At 37.0% G+C, this 18,671-nt stretch overlaps 1 protein-coding gene across 10 annotated transcripts in view; it reads left to right on the forward strand.

Moving 5' to 3' along the window:
- Positions 1-18,671, forward strand: part of NTNG1 (netrin G1) — a 157,477-nt gene that overhangs the window by 113,284 nt on the left and 25,522 nt on the right. For 3 of the 10 annotated variants that reach the window (XM_085068236.1, XM_085068234.1, XM_085068235.1), the window contains exons 6-7: positions 12,321-12,488; positions 17,910-18,047. The exons of 1 other annotated variant lie outside the window; for it this stretch is intronic. In XM_085068236.1, coding sequence (XP_084924362.1) covers positions 12,321-12,488; positions 17,910-18,047 — 306 coding nt within the window. Of the gene's footprint in view, positions 1-5,328; positions 5,395-7,297; positions 7,358-12,320; positions 12,489-17,909; positions 18,048-18,081; positions 18,245-18,671 lie in introns of those variants that run through there. 6 more of the 10 variants (XM_085068241.1, XM_085068240.1, XM_085068237.1 and 3 more) reach the window with 6 other exon arrangements.

Raw genomic sequence — 18,671 nt, forward strand, 5'->3', positions numbered from 1 at the left:
ATGGCACTTGCAATATGCAAGTGAGCTCATATGAGCTCAGTTACTCAAGGAAGTTTAGAGAAGTAGACACGATCCAAAATGATATTTTAAAATCCAATTATCTATAAAGCTTGGGGAGAAATTACCAGGGAAAAATGCATTTCTATGTTACCCTCTCATCTTTTTCTTTCTGTTCCTTAGACATGTAATCAGTTTATTTCACAGAGTAAAGGAAGGAATGAGTGGAATGAGGTTTCCAAATCAGCATGGTGATTTAAAAAAAAAAAATCTTGATTTACTCTTCATCAGTTGTAAATTACTGTACAATAATCCCAGGCAATCAGCCAATTTCAGCATTTTTGAAGGAAAAAGCAGAACCAGCCAAAAAAAAAGGAACAACACAACCCCTGCAAACTAACAACAAAGTAACTTGATTTTTTCATGAGAATGTACCTAAATGTTTTATTCCAAAGATACTTGAAGTCATTGTTCACTTCTGCAAAAATTTTACTGGAAATACTTAAAACTGAAGAATTCCCTCAGCCCTCACTATTTTGAGAATCGGCCCACAATTTGTTCAAATCAGTGGATTTTTTTCTGATACCTGAAAGTTTCCAGAGCTGGATGATTGGATTACTTTTTTAAGCCTATAAAAAGTTCACTTTTTTTTTTACTCTACAACAAGTGGACACATAAAGGACTAATTAAATTTAAATTCTTCCAACAGTTATAAAAGCTGTTATGGCTGAGGAGCTACCATAAAACAACCACATCTTCACATTTATGCAGAATTCTCCTTTCTTCAAAGGAACAGGTATGAAACTTCCTACGTTGCTGCAAGAAAGATTGCCTAATAGTGGCAAGTATTTTTTTTAACTTAATAAAATAAAGGGTTGATTTTAAAAAAATCAGCATTTCTTCTCTTTCGGTGATTTAGATTATGCAGTTAAATGAAAGTGCTAAAAGGCAAATTTTATGTGAGGTAGATTATCATAACTTCAAAAAGACCACAGGAGATAGAAATGCTGTAACAATGATACCAAGATGCTCGCAAGAAATGGTGGAATACAATCTGATATAAACACACACGATTGCTCCAGCACTTACTAAATCTGCCAATGATTTCAGTGAGCATTATTTTTTATTAATCCTAATTTTTTTTGTTCAATATTAACACCTAAAATCACTGTCATAATTTCACTGTCCTCAGCAGACATCTATAATTTCGAACAGATATTAACTGTTGCCTATTTGTGGTTTAAAATAGGCAGTGGCAAGGCCAGATTTCTGTGGCTAGAGACATGAAGTTCTACTGAATCATGAAGTTTATATTGATACTTTTTTAAATACTTTTTTGGTTTTAAATGGAAAGAAAGTTAGAAAACATCTTAATCAGAGTATCTCACTAGGGTTCCTTATTGTTATTAAAAAATAAATTAATAATGATAGTTGCCAACACAAGTGCTCCCTGTCTGCCACTAGTGAGCATTATTTAAGACTTACAGATTTATTAGTAGTAATTTTCATCAGATGCTTTGTTGGTGGGCTGGGCCAGCAGAATCACTTGAGGAGATGATCAGGCACTGTCTGCTGCAGAGCACGGGCAGCAGAAGCGGAGAATTGCTGCGCTCCATCACCTCTGCTCTCCATCCCTGAGGAGGGATAGCCCCTCTCACTGGGAATGCATTTTAATTTTACTGCCAGCTCAGTACTTCGTTGGAATGAGAAGCCAACAAAATGCTGATTAATTTCTGCCAAGATCATGACAGGTTTTTTTCATGTACAGCTGTCTGGTTGGAATTAGGCTGAAACAATCCATTCACTTTCTTTATTTCCCCAGTTTGAAACCATGGTGCAATCCATGGTGCAGACTGTACTTCCAGTGAATATTTGAGACAGATTTTCTTATTTTAATAGCTGAAGTTTTTCTGATACTATATATCAGGGGAAAAAAAATTGGGAGGAGAAAAAGGAAATTATCATACATCTAATAAACATAATGCAGTCAGTTTTTCCTTACCTCATGAAAGTAAGATTTTTTTTCCAGTAGTTACTTTCTACATATAATTTGCTTTGGAACAATAGTAACTAAAAATGCAAAAATATCCAATGCAAATTTAAAATGTCATATCTGATTTTCTGCTCAGTTGCACAGCTTGCATACCTCCACTCTTAAAGATGCCTACAGTAGCTTCACTTTTAAATAATAACACTAAAATATACATTTAGAAACTCTCACATTTCTGTAGCCTTGCTTGCCCAGAATAACTGTCATGGAATATTTTAAGGTAGATTGAAACAGCACATCTTACAGAATACCTACACCAAGATTAATTTATTATTCTGGCAAATAATGACTGTAATTACAAAATACAGTTTCCAGACGTGAAACTGTTCTGAAAAATCTCGGTTTATCTAGTCAACTTCTCTATAAATAAAACCCTTTGTGGTAATCACCAAGGACTAGAAATATTTTCACAGGTTGCTGTGAAAGAATAACTTGCTGCTAAATGAATGTTCCCAGTGCCTGTTCAAAAGATGACTCATCTGCTCCAATATACATGTGGGAATGACAGTCAACATTCTTTGACTTGGACATCTCACCTACCTTTTCAGATAAAGCATTTAATGTCATCTCCATTTTAAAAAAATTCAAATATATGAAGAAAGATCTTTATCAAGAAACCTGTAATCTTGATGGAAATAAAGGCCATGAATAAAGCATATGAGAAAAAGATACCCTCTTTACCAAAATTTTTAAAAAGCACATAACAGAAGAATCAAGTCTCAGGAGCATTAACCACATTACCAAGCTGCAGCTGGTCTCAGCTGGATATGACCCTTAACAACCTCATCTAGCTTTAAAGTTGACCCTGCCATGAGCAAACTGTGGAAATAAATGACCTCCAGAAGTCCCTTCTAAGATGCTTATAATTATCAGTAATAACCAATAATAATCACTGGTAATAATACTTAAATGGTACTCTCCAGGCACTGTAAATATGCTCTTTATTGTTTGGGTGCCCATTAAGAGCCTCAGTTCAGTGTTGTCTAATTTAAAGGTTCGGGGAATTTTAAATTATTTTGCAGTAAGTCACAACCTCCATTTTAAGTAAGTTTGCTAAAACAAGCATAGATCTATAGCATTTATAGGATCTCTAAGAAATACATAAATTATTTTTTTCTACCTTACAAGTAGTCGTTGTACTTGGAGATGAGATTACATTGAGCAATCACAATCAGGAGAGATTATATATTAAATGTTACTGATTATATCATTTTGATAAAGTAAAGTATCTGATTCTCTATATAGGACCTACAGTTTATTAAATGACAAATTCCAGAGGGTTAGTTCTAAGGCATTACAAAGTTATTTGGCACTACTAATTTTACCTCTGGCAATACCCAGGCCTTTTCAGTTGAAGACCACTATACATGTGAATTTTTGTAGCAGGTGTGCCATACAGTACTCAACATCACAAGTGGGTTATTGGAAGCTCCAGCCCAAAATGTGACCAGTTTTCTGAAACAACTCTGATGCTGCACAATGGCTAAAAGAAGAAAACGCTCAGGGGACAGCAGGACAACATAGTCCATAATGATTGCTTTTCCTCTTTTACCTACTGATTTTTATGTTATGTCTAATGTCCAGTCACTTTAGAATGTTTAGGTCAAGCCTAAGTGTTCCTACAGCTACCAAATTTTTAACAGGGAATTAACTGTGCAAGTAATTTGTCAGTCAGTGTCTGAGGAAGAGGAAGGTGGTCTCTCAGGTGCATGGTAGCAGAGCTGTCAGTGGAGGGGTCAGCATTACCACACCACCTCACTAGGTCCAGCTTGTAGATACTTTTTGTCATCCACTCTGACTGAGGCATTTGCACTTCCTATGTGTAGGAATTGGTGGATCTGACCTGAAGAGGCAGGTTAATTTTAGTCAATACATAGACTGAGAATCTACCAAAATGACTCAGTTTTTCTTTCTTCTGTTTTCTTGATTGATAAGGAAAAAACACAAAAATGCAAGAATCTGATGTAATTATGTATAAATGTGCGTATATTACAGCTTGACCCATTCAATTGCAGAAGACAACTTAACAGTGAAGGGCCTAGAGCAGGTCCCCATCCTATCCTTGAATTGTTCTCTGTGTAGGAGGACTTTAGGGACAGACAGCCCCACACAGCCAATTTCTCTTCACCCTTGACAAATGGGTGGGAAGATACTTTGGGATGTCCTCCTTCATATCAGATGTTTGAAGCCCCAGTCTTTTTGTCATAGCTTCCCTACAGGTTTTCCAGTAAGATGGATGTAACAGTGAAATACACCATGCCAACCAGGTTATGACAACTGCAATCTACTCACTACTCAACTGAACTCCTCATAAGTAGAAGTGAAGGAATAGCTCTCTCCTGGCTAATATCACCACAGTGCTGGCTGATGTGACCCTTAAGAAGAATTCTGTTTGGTTCAGACAAGACACAACTACTGCAGTACTCAGAGATTATAAAAATATGGTCCAAATCTAATGTTCAAAGCTAGGCAGATGGAAACAGAGAAAAAAGGAAAAGTTTTCTTTCCTTCCCCACAACACCATCCCCTTCAGTTACTCTCAGTTCCAACACCCAGCACCATTCTGCCTAAGAGCTGTCATTCCCCACTTCCCCAGCCCCTTAACACATTAACCAAAGGAGATAAAGCTCTAAAGAGACACAGCTAATTCTTTTGCTCACACAAAATGCTTCATCCAAGTAACACATTATGTAGGACTTAGAAGAAATGTAGATATTTAACGTTATGACAAAAAAAAAATCAAGCTGTAAAATGTATCAGCAGAGGTGATAGGAAATAGATGAAACACACAAAAGTGTGAGAGCCAAAGAAAAGGCCCACTCTACTGGTAAATATATTTCTTCTGATAACAGATATGTAATTCACTCAAAAGGCCCTGAAACAGGATGTCACAGTAAGATATGTGTCTTTGGTAAGAAATCCATATTTGTCTGATACTGTCGTTTTATCTCTGCCGAGCGGATTTAACACAATATGTTCCTGTTTTGTTCCTGGTGTTAGAACCATATATATTGGCCTAGGATATCTTCTCATCATGAAAAATTATATTTTAAGCCACAGAAGAGAAATTGTTATGCACAGTATTTTATGTCCATTTGGTGTTTTGGGAATCATCAATTGCTTGTTTTCTTGTTCACTGTGGAGTCATGTTCTGTTCTAGTGCAACTTAGACTAGTCCAGTAATAGCTGTGTGTAATCTCTGTCTTTGTCCATATGCTTGCCTGTTTAGAACAATATCACAGATGTAAATAACAAAACCTGATTTTTCCTGATGCATGCAGATCCTCCAAAGTTTGATAGGATATGGCCGAATATTTCTTCCCTTGAGGTTTCTAAACCAAACCAAGGTAGGATGCTGTAAAATTCCTAGTGGTCTAAAGGTACTGAAATTGCTCTCAACAAGTCCCACGTGGTGGCAAAAGTCATAACGACGATAATCCAACTCATTTTTCTCTGGTGCTAAGTAATGCTATCCTGTGAGAAAATAACTATAAAACAACCTTACCTGAAAAGGGAGTCTTCCAACACTCAGATTGTGCACATTACTGCAAATATGGGAATAGTAGACACACAGATTTTAAGTACTAATACACAGAAAGCCCAAGATAATTTTGAACTTGTTTAGGTAGCACAATCTGTATTTTAAGTAAGTTTTGAAATTTTAAGTGAAAAAAAGGTTGTCATTGTCTACATCAAACCCATTTTTAATGTCATGTTTCCATTTTATTTTCCCAAGTGAGCTGAGAAGCATTCTCAGCTTCCATGCCATCCGCAGTACAAGCAAGTTCTCTGCAGGATAGACCCATGTTTTTCTACAATTTGAGTGCTACACAAAAAATTAATCACAGACTGTGGCATGATGTGGCACTGAAAGAAACAAAATAATTTTTTAAGATGACTAATAGAAGTAAGAGTGTTTGTTATTTGAAGAAGTATTCAGCTTTACTTCACATTTCAAAGTGATTGCTTGTTACAAAAATAATGTCCTTTTGTCCTTATTTACTGCCCTTTCCTCCCCAAAAACTCCCTGCAGAAATCTGGCCTGTGGCTTGCTTTCATGTTCAAAGGGTGTCCTTTCTATGCTGTAACACCTGGAGGTGGAGAAGAAAATTAATGAAAAGGCAATCTAGAAAATACTCACTGAACCAAACAAGATGTGTTGGGAATTACGCTGGAAGGGCTGTAATTAAATCTATGAAACACAATCACCAAATCAAACATATGCATGTGCATGTGCATACTACCATGTTATATGTGTGAGTTTCTATGTGCCCAGCAAAATAGAAAATACAAATTGATCTGTGCTCTCTGTAAGGATTAGCAATGTACTTTAGTTTGGATTATTCACCTAGATTTAAAACTACCTATTCCTGATGAAGTAATATCTAGCATTCCAATAATTTCATTTAGCTCATGTTGTATTTTCCAAGTTTTTGCATGTGTTTTTTAAACATATAAAAAAAAACCGCCACCCAGATTGATCTCTTTTCCTCTGCTCTCTGTAAGTTTTAGCCTGCGTTATTCAGAGGAATTTTAAATCAAAACATTCCCAATTAAATTATACTTAGCATTTCTGATGGATTTGATTGCTTAATTGTACTGTGGGTGATGTAAGACCTAACTTCATTGCAAAATACATCTTGAACAGCACAGAATTATTCAGTGTTTCTTCCCCAAAAATAAGAGTTTAAGTAAATTTAGTTTTGATGTTTTGATAGGGAGCACAAAACACAAAAACTTCAAAGCATTTCTCTTCAGCTTTTGTGTGTTTGCAGCATATTGTTTCAGTGTTTAACATATAGTATAGTTTTAATATTTCAGTTAAGGATAGTGTATGAAAAGAATAATTACAGAAATCTGCCTATATCTAATTATTTTATTGTGGGGTTTAGGTTTATACTATTTGGCCAGAATAAATATGCATTCAAATTCAATCAAACCATTTTCAGACCACTCTGGTTACCCTATAGTCATTTGTCATGGACTGGGAGAAATCACCAAACAACCTGTAACACAAAACTGCCAAAGTGCATGAATGTAAATTACATTTCCATCTTGACCTTGAATATTACAGCTCAAGTGATTCAATAATTGATAGTGTATAACTCATTTTCTGTAACTTGCACCCTTTCCTTACAAAAAAAATAACCACTGTTAAAATTAAAAGAGAATAAATGTTTATTTTAATATTTTGATTTGTTCCTATATGATACCTTCTCTAATTTGCTGTTCATTTTATTACCTATCCAGTTGCTCCCAAATTAGCTATGTCAACTGTTTCTTCTGTTCAAGTTGCAAACCACAAGAGAGGTAGGAATTCTAGGATTCATACAGTGATCCCATAGTGCTCTGTGTTGTGAAAACATTGCACTGTATGAATCTGGAATATCTGTGAAGTGTACCCATTAGTTTACTGGTGAGGCATCTTCATTGAATACAACAGAAGCATTAAGTCACATAAACATAAGCCATACAAAGAAAAATAAATATGCTTCTTACACAGTTGTTGGTGGCAGATAAAGTGACATGGCATTTATTTTTAAAGGAGTTAAATGTATGAACATAACTATTCAGGTCCATGCCTAGAAAGCAAATGTTTACGAGAGTCTTGTTTTCCTCACTGATATGCATAAATTGTAAAAGAGGAAACATAAGCAGATTAGTTGAGGGCAAACAATCCATAAAACATCAATTGTCCATGTCCTCAAGAAGTATCTGTAAATGCCATGGAATGTAATGCATTGTTATGTCTTTTAATGCATTGTAAGTGTGCCTTATGTCTTCATTTTATTGTAAGTATGCCAATTCATAGTGCAGGCATTACATTTTGGACTGATGGTTCAGTGTTTTATCAAAATAATGGAATTATATGGACGTAATAAAGGATGCCAATATTCTCTCTGACTTACAGGCAACCTGTTTCATTTGCATATCATTCACAGTCTGAACCCTGAGATCTTTTCATTGTTTTTCCTCATCAATTTATCTGTAAAGAGTATGTATGAAGATGTTTTGTCTTTCTGTAGCTATTGTGACTATCTCATTATTCATTAAATACATATTAACAAGGAAAAGGGTTATTAAGAAATGTTTGAACTTAGTTTGACCCATTTGATGAGATCATGGTAATGAGCCATACTGTTTGTTATGAAGCAGGTAATTTCTAAGGTTACAATGAAATCTCCTTTGTTTGCCTTAGTGTATGGAGGAGGAACATGGACTTACTGGAAAATGAAAAAGAAAAAAATAATTTAATGACTTGTGAATGCACTTTTCTTGAAATATGCTTTGTGCTTTTAATTAAAAAGTGACACTGATAGCTGTCTGATGAAACCTGTCTTAGTTTAGAAATGATGCTACCCTTCCATGTGTGTTTACCATTGTTTCATGTGATGACATTTCATGTTTTAATGGTTGCAGCTGAAGCTTCAGCAGAACCTTGTCCCCATAAAAATAGTATCTCATCTCAAAGATGTAAATGCATAGCATTAGAATGGGGGGGGTGGAGGGGAAACATTCCATTTATAGAAACAAAACAATTAGGTTATCAACCTCTTCATGAGCCTCCTTCAGTGGGTAATTTTATCACACTTTCTGCAACAGGATCAAAATTGTTGCAATGAAAATAGTCTTTAAAAGCTCAGGGAGTCAATGCTTCTGTGAGTTTGCAAGGGATTTGACAATTCCTGAATCATCAAAAAAAAAAGATCACATCTAACATGGCACATTAAACATTAAACCTATCTAGCTATCATTACCTCTCCTGAGATTCCTGAACCATTCACTCCTTATTGTTATTCAACTTATCTGTGTCTTTTCTGACATGTGGTACTCAGAACTGAAAGCAGCACTTTCTAACATGTAAGGAGCTCACATCATTTCACAATGGTTGGTAAACCATTTGCAGCCTGATTTTGATACTTTTCCCTCATCTCTTTCAGTGATTGCATGACTTTGCCAGTGCATGAAAGTGCTTAGGCTGCTGGCCAGAGCTGCTGCCTAAAGACACTGAGCTGTGCTTCTGACAGTTTTCACAAGCAGGCTAACTTCTGGTTAAGGTGAACCACATGACAAGCTAGAAGGGCCATACAGCACTGGCAGCTTCCCAGCTGGCATGGTGCTGAATGCACTTCTGTGTGCTATGTTTGAGTGGTTTAGGGTAGCACCTCAGGTAGCTAGTAGAGCAACTAATTCCATTTCAATCATATGAGAACTTTTTATATAGTTTACTTTTGTAAACACAGAGGGATGTAAAAATGATTCACTGACCAGGCCTACAGCAACAAATTATTGCACTAGAAATGTGGTGGAGAGGCAGGGGGGAAGCAAACATTGTCACAAAATTGATTCAATCATTACTTGCCATTTCTTTTTTTTTTCCTTTCGCCATTGCTAATGTTTGATCAGATGGTAGACTGTTTTCAAGTTAACTGTGGTTTTTTTCTACACCATGTAGCATTTACTAGTCTGATCAAGACTCCTAGAGCATTCCTGTACCTTAGCATTAGTTAGTTAATGTTGAGACAAAAACTTTGTTTCACCCACATAGTTGTTACAAAGGAGCAATACCCGTAGAAATGCAACCAAGTTTAAGATCTGTTTACCTTCCATATTGATGACCCACATCTGAACTTGGGCAGTCCTTTGGCATAAGTTTACTAGTGTTTGTGTACATCCAAGTGCTTCATAATTATTAGATGTTTCTTCACTCCAAATCATAACGGAGCAAGCCTTGTTACAGAGTGAATTGCTTAATGTGCAGCTTTGTTTCTTGTGCTTTTGCAATGGCTAATTACGTATAGTAGTAATATTATTGAAGGTCATATTGTTATTTCGGAGTGGAAGAAGTGTAGTCATTCATTTACAGAATATTCTCAATTTCTTTCTGCTGCCTTAAATACAAAAGATGATGTAACATAGTCAGCTTTCTTTATAGAATATAGGCAAATTATTTCCTCTAAATTCACCTGGAGTATGAAAATGTTTAGCAACAAGTCTGACCAACATACCAATACAATTTCATCTCACCAAAACAAATTCTCTGTTGGTAGCAGAAGACACATCCTATATAAGACAAAGAGACTAAGACAGCCTTGCTTCTGAATCCAAGATTCAGAAAGATCAGGTTGCTTATCACTAGTCAGTCTTTCTTATTTTAAAAATCAAACACAGAAACACAATCAGAACAATTTTCCATGACTCCTGTTTGCTAGTGCTAGCTTCCACTTTCAGATCTCTTGTCTGCTCCACACAGGCAGTTTTCACTTGAGGAGAAATGCTGCAAGGTGGCTGCCTGAGATGCTGAATCAGACTGACCAGCTGCAAAAGACAACAAACATTAACATTTTTCCTCCCTACTCAGTTGTGTCAGGTGGTAACATACTGAGACTGATACACCAAATGCTTTCCGGTACTCCAGCAGTTACTGGCATCAGAATTATCAGATTAGCATGAACCACAAAACGCTGGTTTAGCAGAATAATGTTGAAGAGAACAAGAAATATATGTGAACTAAATGCGTATATGTAAAATGGATTAATGTTTTCTGGCAGCAGAAAGGCAGCTCTCAAGATTGAAACATATGTTGTGCTAAGTGTCTAAGAAAAAATGTAATCTATTTACAGTGCAATCTATTTATGGTCCAGTACATCAGACAAAAGCCAAAGAAATATCCATGTATTAGGAGTGCAGAGCATACTCAGAAATATGTACTGGGACTGTTGTTTCTTGACAAAAATACAGACAGGCACAAATACTGTATGTGATGCCCTACTCCACCAGTCAGTGGGATGAGCATACCAGAGGAAAGGCAGCACAGGGGACTTGGCCTCTGTCATGTATGTAAACATTTTACACCCTCTGCTACAGCCTTATCTAATTACAAGATAAGTTAACTTCACGACCTTGCAAGTCACTGCACCCAGTGCTCCATTATTGCAGGAAACATACCGTAATTTATTCCGCCAGTTAAAAAACTACATCTGCAAAGCATCAGTGTGTTTTGCTACAAATGGAAAGTGTTCAAGAACCTCACTGCCCTAATGGCTAGATACCATCTCCTAATTTCCAGCTGAAATTTCTCAGTAGCCAGTTAAGAGCCATTTGTTCTTGTGCCAGTGTTGTCCATTAGGATGGCAGGAGGCTTATCTTCTTGATGTATTTATAGCCCGGTGGTATCTTTTATCATCAGTTTCCTAGACTAAACAAGCCAAATTTTCCTAGTCTTCACTTTTTAAATAGACTCAACTTCTCTGATCATCCTAGTAACTTTTCCTGCATTCATTCTGGACTCAGAATCCCAGGAGTTGAGTGATGAGGCATACACAAGTGTTCTACACAAAGCAGAGCTGTGTCTTCTATAATGTTATTGTTACATTTCTAACTTCTCTTTCATTCTGCATTAAGCAAGCATTGCTTGTGAATAAAGACTAAAAGGCACGAGCATTCTATATTTAATGAAGGGGTTTTTTTGAGGCAGCTGTCATGCCAACTTCATTTTAGATGGCTGCAGTAAGCATGCTTTCTAGTCAGTACACATTTCAGAATTTTCATAATCTTTTCTGGCCCAATTGTTTTTCATCTCGGAATACAAAAATTGGTTAATGCTTACCTCAGAAGTACAGTGGATGTAGTCCAATAACAACTGTCTTCCTTCCTTTTCTTCCCTGTTGATCGTTTTAGGAGGTGTTGGCCAAAATTGTCAAACCAGAGATTTGTTTGGCTTTGAAATAAAAAAGTCTGGTTCTCAAGGTGCCTACCAGTTTAGCACCCCAAGTTCAGTAGCATTTTTGAATACTCACCATTTCTGTCAGAAAAAAAAAGCTTTTATTTTACTTACAGTTGTGGATTTAAGCATAATGAAGTTTGACAATTTTGTTCACTGAATTTAACATTTTTAATATGAGGAAGTTTTCCCCAGGTCTTGATTTATACTCATCTCAAATGTGCAAAAATAAGTGCATTTCTGTCAGCGGAAACTGAGCCTCCAGTAACCCTGAAAGGTTTACAACTGCAAATGCTTCAGTTCCATCAGGTCTGCCAACAACAGCCAACCTCCGACATCATGCCATGGTTGTCGGGTCACGCTAACCTGCCTGAAACCAGCTCCACTTCCATTGCAGATAAACATCTGCTGCTGTCCATGTTACATTGATTAACATGTATGTGCCATTCATTCATACTTCTGCTCATGGTTCATTTTTACTAAGCATGTAATGTGCTATTACTCTGCTGCTGTATACACTTTGTATACATTTCTGTTCTTCCTTGAAAGACTGTGAATGCTTCGGGCACTCCAACCGGTGCAGTTACATCGAGCTGCTCAATACGGTCATTTGCGTGAGCTGTAAGCACAACACTAGAGGTCAGCACTGCGAGTTATGCAGGCTGGGCTACTTCAGAAATGCTTCTGCAGAGCTGGACGATGAAAATGTGTGCATAGGTCAGTCCCGGGATAACTGCGCCTTTTCTTCTGTGCCTTTTCAGCTCCTGGCAGCTGCTAGGGACCACTGCTGCTTACTTGCCACTTAAGCCAGAATGAGCTTTTTCAATGGATAAGAACATCTGTGTAGACTTCTCACCTCATTTCTATTGCCCTGGTAGCCCCAAGGAGGCATTTGAATCCCAATATGATGATGAACCTGTCTGGCTAGGGGTCCTGGGTAGACTTTCCCCAGAAGCCCCTGAGAAACTGGATGTGCTATCCTTACACAGGAGGGAGCCATGCTGGGGCAACGCATGTGAAAATTAAGGGGTTGAGGCTTAAATAGCTGTTCCAAATCTGACTTTTGCAATTACTACAGACTCTTGCATACTTGCCTGAAGACCTACAAAAATTGCCAGATGCATCAATGGGACAAGGGGAGGGATGTCTTTTAACCCCTCTTATTCACTAAATTTCACAAAAATGTGTTGCAAATAATTCTGCTCCCAGACACGGGATTGGAAATGCAGCATTACTTCCCATCTCCATAGAGGAGAAACTGAAACGATGCCCATGAGGTTAGGAACAGAGTTTGTCAAATCACTGTGACATGATGTCAATTTAGAAAAGGGATTCCTAGGTGAAAACAGTGCTTTAGAACAAGCATCTGCTATAAATATTCAAATTGCAGAATTAGAGAAAATGACAGAACATAATAAGAAAAGCATATTAGGAAAAAATTTAAGAATTGTATCACCCGAGAAGAATAGGCATTGTTCTCATGCCACCACAGACAGTACACAGCACAAGTTAGGACACTTTAGGTGAAGACTGAACATAGTCAATAAAGGAAGCCTCGTACAATTGCCAGTAATTAACAGGTAGCCACAAAAAGATGCTGTTCTAATAACAAATAGAGGTGGAGAATTTAATTATATAATGTTTCTTATAGACATAAGCATCAGTACGACCTGTTCTTGCTTTCCATTGTGATTTTTTTTCTTTCCATCTTCCAGGAAGCAAGGAGTAGTTAGCAGATACTGTAAAACCAAAATAGACTATGGGTAAATAAGTTACATTTTAATAACTTTTATAATCCATTGGTGAGATTCAAACCAGAAACTATTTAGGTTGCTATTATTTGTTTGAGTTTCTAACTTGATAGATTTACGTTTTTATCTTGTGATAAACACACAGATCCATCCGTGCACTGCATTTCATGTGTCCTTCTTTTAACTTTGCTTGGCAATGCATTCAGAAAATGCATGATCTCCTTTGACAGTAATTAGTCTGAGCTAATAAGAACTTTAGTAGGCAAGTCATGATTTTGTATGACTGTGCTGAGGAGATTAACAAAATCAAATGTTCTGGGAAAAAAACTACTGTCCCACATATTTGTTTGATGTAGATGACAGACATCATTGGTGTGACATCAGGGCTGTATAATTTCAGCTGCCTAAATAGGCCTAATGAATACGACTCTAAATTACTCTGTTTGGAATTTTTCCTCAGCTCATTCAGTATGTTGTTTTCCCATGTACACTGAAGTGCTAAGACAGCAGCTGCAGCTACGTAAGACAAGGAAGTTAGTAAACAAAAAGGCAAAAATAAGTAATTTTAAAATTATTTTAGGAGTGATATATTTAGAATGTCATGGTAAAATAACTGTGCACTTTTAAATTGCCATGACACTGAGGAAATAAAATTTTTAAATCTTTCATTTAGCAAGAATCTGGGGAAAAAAAAGGCAATGTGAAACATTTGCTGACTTTCCACCTTAATGCAAGCAGAATTCTCTTGGGCTGCCATGAGAATTGCACCATGTGAAATAACTATACTATCAAATTTTGGTTTGGTACTTATTAGCTAATTTATTTTAAATAAATAACATTCTTGCTGGACTAAGTTTTTAGGATCACAGTTATACAAAATGTATATGTCCTAGCTTATTTACCAATTTAAGAAGTCTTTCCTACTTCCTGTGTTAAGTCAGTGAAATGAACAGACACATAAGCACTTTTCAGAAAACAGAGAAGTTTGTTCTTAAAGTGCTGTCTTGATCTGGGGCTCCTAAGATTAAATTGGGCAAAATATAGTGTATTTTCACCTCTGAGACAGTTGATGGATTCACCACCCTTCTAGGTCAAGCACAGTCTTGCTCTGTTGGAAATGCTCATTTCTCTTTTCTCTGAGTTTAAAAGCAGTGTTCTGTGGTTTAACTACAAGTGAAATGTTGGCATGAACATTTTAATAAGCAGATTTCCAGTGATATGTGCAAGTCTTGTTCGCATATGAAAGTAGTTTTTCCAGGCTAATCCTTTCCTCTTCAGCCATATATGTAGAAAGGTAACAAATGTTTGGATAAGCTAGTTTAATGGTAGCTCATAGGGCTTTGGCTCTGATTTATCAAAACTGCTTCACAGTTTTCAGAAATATATATGGTAAGTACATGGATAACAAATCTGTGAATCTCAACTGATGCTAAATAAATGGAGAAAATGTAAAATGTGTCATTTTTAAGAGGAAAGAATTCAAATACTGAGAAGGTTTTTACCAGTGAACCAAATGCAATGTATTATACAGTGGGCTTAAATCTAAATTCTTGGTGCCCTTAATTTCCTTAGAAGCAAAATAGATTTTGTTTCCTAAAATGAAATATCAAAATTTTTTGGATTTGTACATTAACTGCAAAATTACCTCACATGGCCAACAGCAATTTCTGAATAAGGTATTCTGAAGTAAAAAATATTCATTGGATGTGAAGAAGAATTTAACAGATTGAAGAATTTTTTTATTTCTTGATAAAGCCCTAATACTTTTCAGTGAATACACACACTGACAAGCAAGGATAGCATGGAAACCACCAAGTAGACCCAGAGTAATAAAGTATGGCTTTTGCCTCACAGCATAAATACTGAACTGGTGATTGCTGTCCCACCTTTAACAAAACCACCCTTGCAGTTAGTTAGCCTTAAGCTTCAAGTAACACCAGAAGCTCTCATGACACGTTGTTAAGTGAACCCTGAGAGTTCTCCTGTGGCCACTGTCAGCCCAGACTGATAAGCAGCAAGCCTCAGCCCATTTCCTCACCTTCTTTTTTATTTACTTCCATTGTGTTTTGTTGGCAGCATCACATTGTTAGAGTGAACCCCAGTGAACAGATGACTATTTCTGTTATCTTCCCATTCTTGCAAATAGTCACCAGCCGCAGGTTAGGCAGCAAATTCTTTCTCAGTTTAGATCAGCAGGGGATTTTTCCACCACCCTGGAAACTGTGTGTGGTTTGCTTATGAGGGTGATCTGGGAATGTCAGTTTAGTGTTATTTAGTGCCCTGTTGTTGGAAGGGCATTGGAGATAACTCGCTGCCTCCCCTGTGGCACACTGAAATTGTGACCTTTGAGATTTTTAATGTCTGAAGTATTTGGTAGGCCTTGGGAAGTGTTCCACAGCCTGTGATATTGTGTTGGACAATGACCCTGAATGTTCTGTGGACCTCTGCAGATTATATTACTGTGGTATCAACTGAGAAAAATGGAGGCTAGAATTGGTTACTAAAGGTTCGTGGGTCTGTTGGTTGTTCTGATTGGATCTACTGATTTTGCAAAAGGGCCTGGCTTAAAGCTTTGTTTCTACTATCTACTTTCCCTTAAACAGCACAATATGGGCTTGGAACTTCCTACATGCTTATGTGATGGAGTTCAGTAGGAAAGGTTTCACTGGTTCAGGGTCTTGTTCTCTGGAATATTCAGTATCACAGGCTATAAATTCCTTTCACAAATACTTGTTTAAATCACTGTAACTTCATTATGTCTAACAAAGCTATTTTTAACAAGAATTGGGCCCTCTGTTTTAATGTAATTCCAAGCTTTTGTCTTTCAAGGTTTCCTATAAACACTCTTCAAGCAAATTTTACTTCCTGCATTCAAAATGTATCTCAATTCTATGCCTGTTTACATAAACATTTGATACATCTGATTAACATCAAAGTTTCCAGCTTTTCAAGTGGCACTCCCTTTGCTATAATATTCAGCCTCGCACAGTATTTTTGGCATGTCAGTTTTCAGTTTCATTAATGAATGTTGCTAGCTAATTGACTCTTTTATTGTGGAACCCTTTTGCCAAAGGTAACTATTCTTCTTCAGTATCCCAAATGTTCAAAGTGCCATCTGTAATTTATAGTTAATAAACAGTGAGACAACAGATGACAAATGTCTTTCTGGTAATTTTGTTCCTGTTACAGTTTTTTTCATTGGAAATATATACATATGCAACTTCCCAGTTCAACTCATTTTTTCATTTATGATACCACTGAGGCTACCCTAATGCTAGGGGACAATTGCCAAACATAGCCATAAAAGTAGCACTGATTCACAGGCATAGAAATCCAGACTCTCAGCAGGTTGCCCCAAATCAGGAAACAGCAGAGACCAGATGCTCCCAAAAGATGGCTGTGGTCTCAGCTGACAGTGAAGTTACTCTGGGTCTACATGGGTCTACATACAAATAAGATACAGTCCTTCATTTGAAAAAAAAATCTAAATAACCAAGCTGAAGAACAGGAGTGCCAAAAATGAGCTCTGCTAGCTCCTCGCCTTTGTTCAGCTGGCTGAAAGCTGAACATGGATATTGTAATCACATTAAAGAAAAGGGCTGTGAATGAACAACACAGTAAGTGTTGTGGGAGGAAATGTGTTACCCTACTTATTCTTTAATTAGCTGAACACATGTGAAAAATATACAGCGGGGAATGAGCCTCACTGCATTTTCCATCTGCACACTGGGAGGTGAGAGAAATTAAAATGGCTGCATAAAGCCCGTTTTTAAAGGGTTTGCATTACATTAGTGCTCACCTCAAGCTTTTCATTGCAGAATATGCAAAAGGTTTATTAATGTCACTGATAAATACAATCTCATCAGTTTAATGGCAAATATCCACATAAATTATGCTGCTCAAACCAATAAAGGAAGACTATCTTGGAAACAAGTAAAGTGCATTTATATAGCTCTGTAAAGACATTAAGCACTTCTGAAAATATTGAGTAACACAGATAAGCTTATTTTAATAAAGTGAAACATTTCACCCTGACGGCACATTGATTATCCATACTCTACAAAGCTTTTCTAATGTTCATTAAATTGTCAAAAATATTCTTGCCAAAGAGAATCTGTTGCAATCACCCTCAAAGAACGTGGTATCTTCTGCCTTTATATCTTTTCCATTTACTTTTTCTCTTTGCATCATAAAACGTCTCTTCCCGAAATGACACATGTAAACAAATAAATGGGCATATAGTAGTTATATTCACTACTCAAGATATCTTTAATAGACAGTCTTCCTTTACCTTTAGCACTGGAAATGCACCCTTTATTGGTATTGAATGAATTATCTCCACATGTAGACCTGAATCCAGTGTGTATGTGTTGTCTTGTTTCTGCAGACTGTTATTGTAACCCTTTTGGTTCAGTCCATGATCGCTGTAATGACAGAGGATTTTGTGAGTGTAAGGAGGGAACATCAGGGCCTAAATGTGATAAATGTCTGCCGGGATATATCTGGCACAGCTTGGGCTGTCAACGTAAGTAACTCTGAGAGTCGCCCCTCTCCTGCAGCTCCGCTGCCTCTCGTCCGTGTGCTGTCATGTGCCGCTGCTTGGGAGCAGAGAACAGCTCTGGGCTGTACGAGTGCCATAATGCCTGAACCTTGGGGACACTCCCAGCTGAGGGCACTGACTGTGCCATCCAGTTAATCCAATACACTTTCAGTGCCCTCTCTCTCCCACAAACACCTGGAGGAGCTCCCACTGATGTAGGTAAATACATGTGTCTTGACAACTGTGAAATAACTTTTGTATACTAAAACATCAGCATATTATCTCCAAATTCAGAATTCTTACTGAAAGAAAGAAGGTGGTTTCTCTGCATGTTCACTATTTTCTGTCCTAAACTTCAGCTTCTTGACTAAGTTAATTATGCTTTCATACCTTAAAACTGTCCCTGGACAATAACTGCAAAACACTTTGGTTTGGTACCTGTAATAATTAGTGGCAGCTAGATGAAAGCTAATGGTTGAAAAAAAAGAATGGAAATATACTTAACATCCTTAAAAATAAGAGCTGAAATTTGCCTTAAATGGTGCTAGAACACACGTTGTTTCAGTGCTTAGTTATATATTTAGCTTCTCTTCCGGTTAACAGGTCTTG

This window comes from Lichenostomus cassidix, chromosome 8 (assembly GCF_008360975.1).
Source record: "Lichenostomus cassidix isolate B80296 chromosome 8, HeHo_3.0, whole genome shotgun sequence".
In the NCBI taxonomy this organism is placed as follows: domain Eukaryota; kingdom Metazoa; phylum Chordata; class Aves; order Passeriformes; family Meliphagidae; genus Lichenostomus; species Lichenostomus cassidix.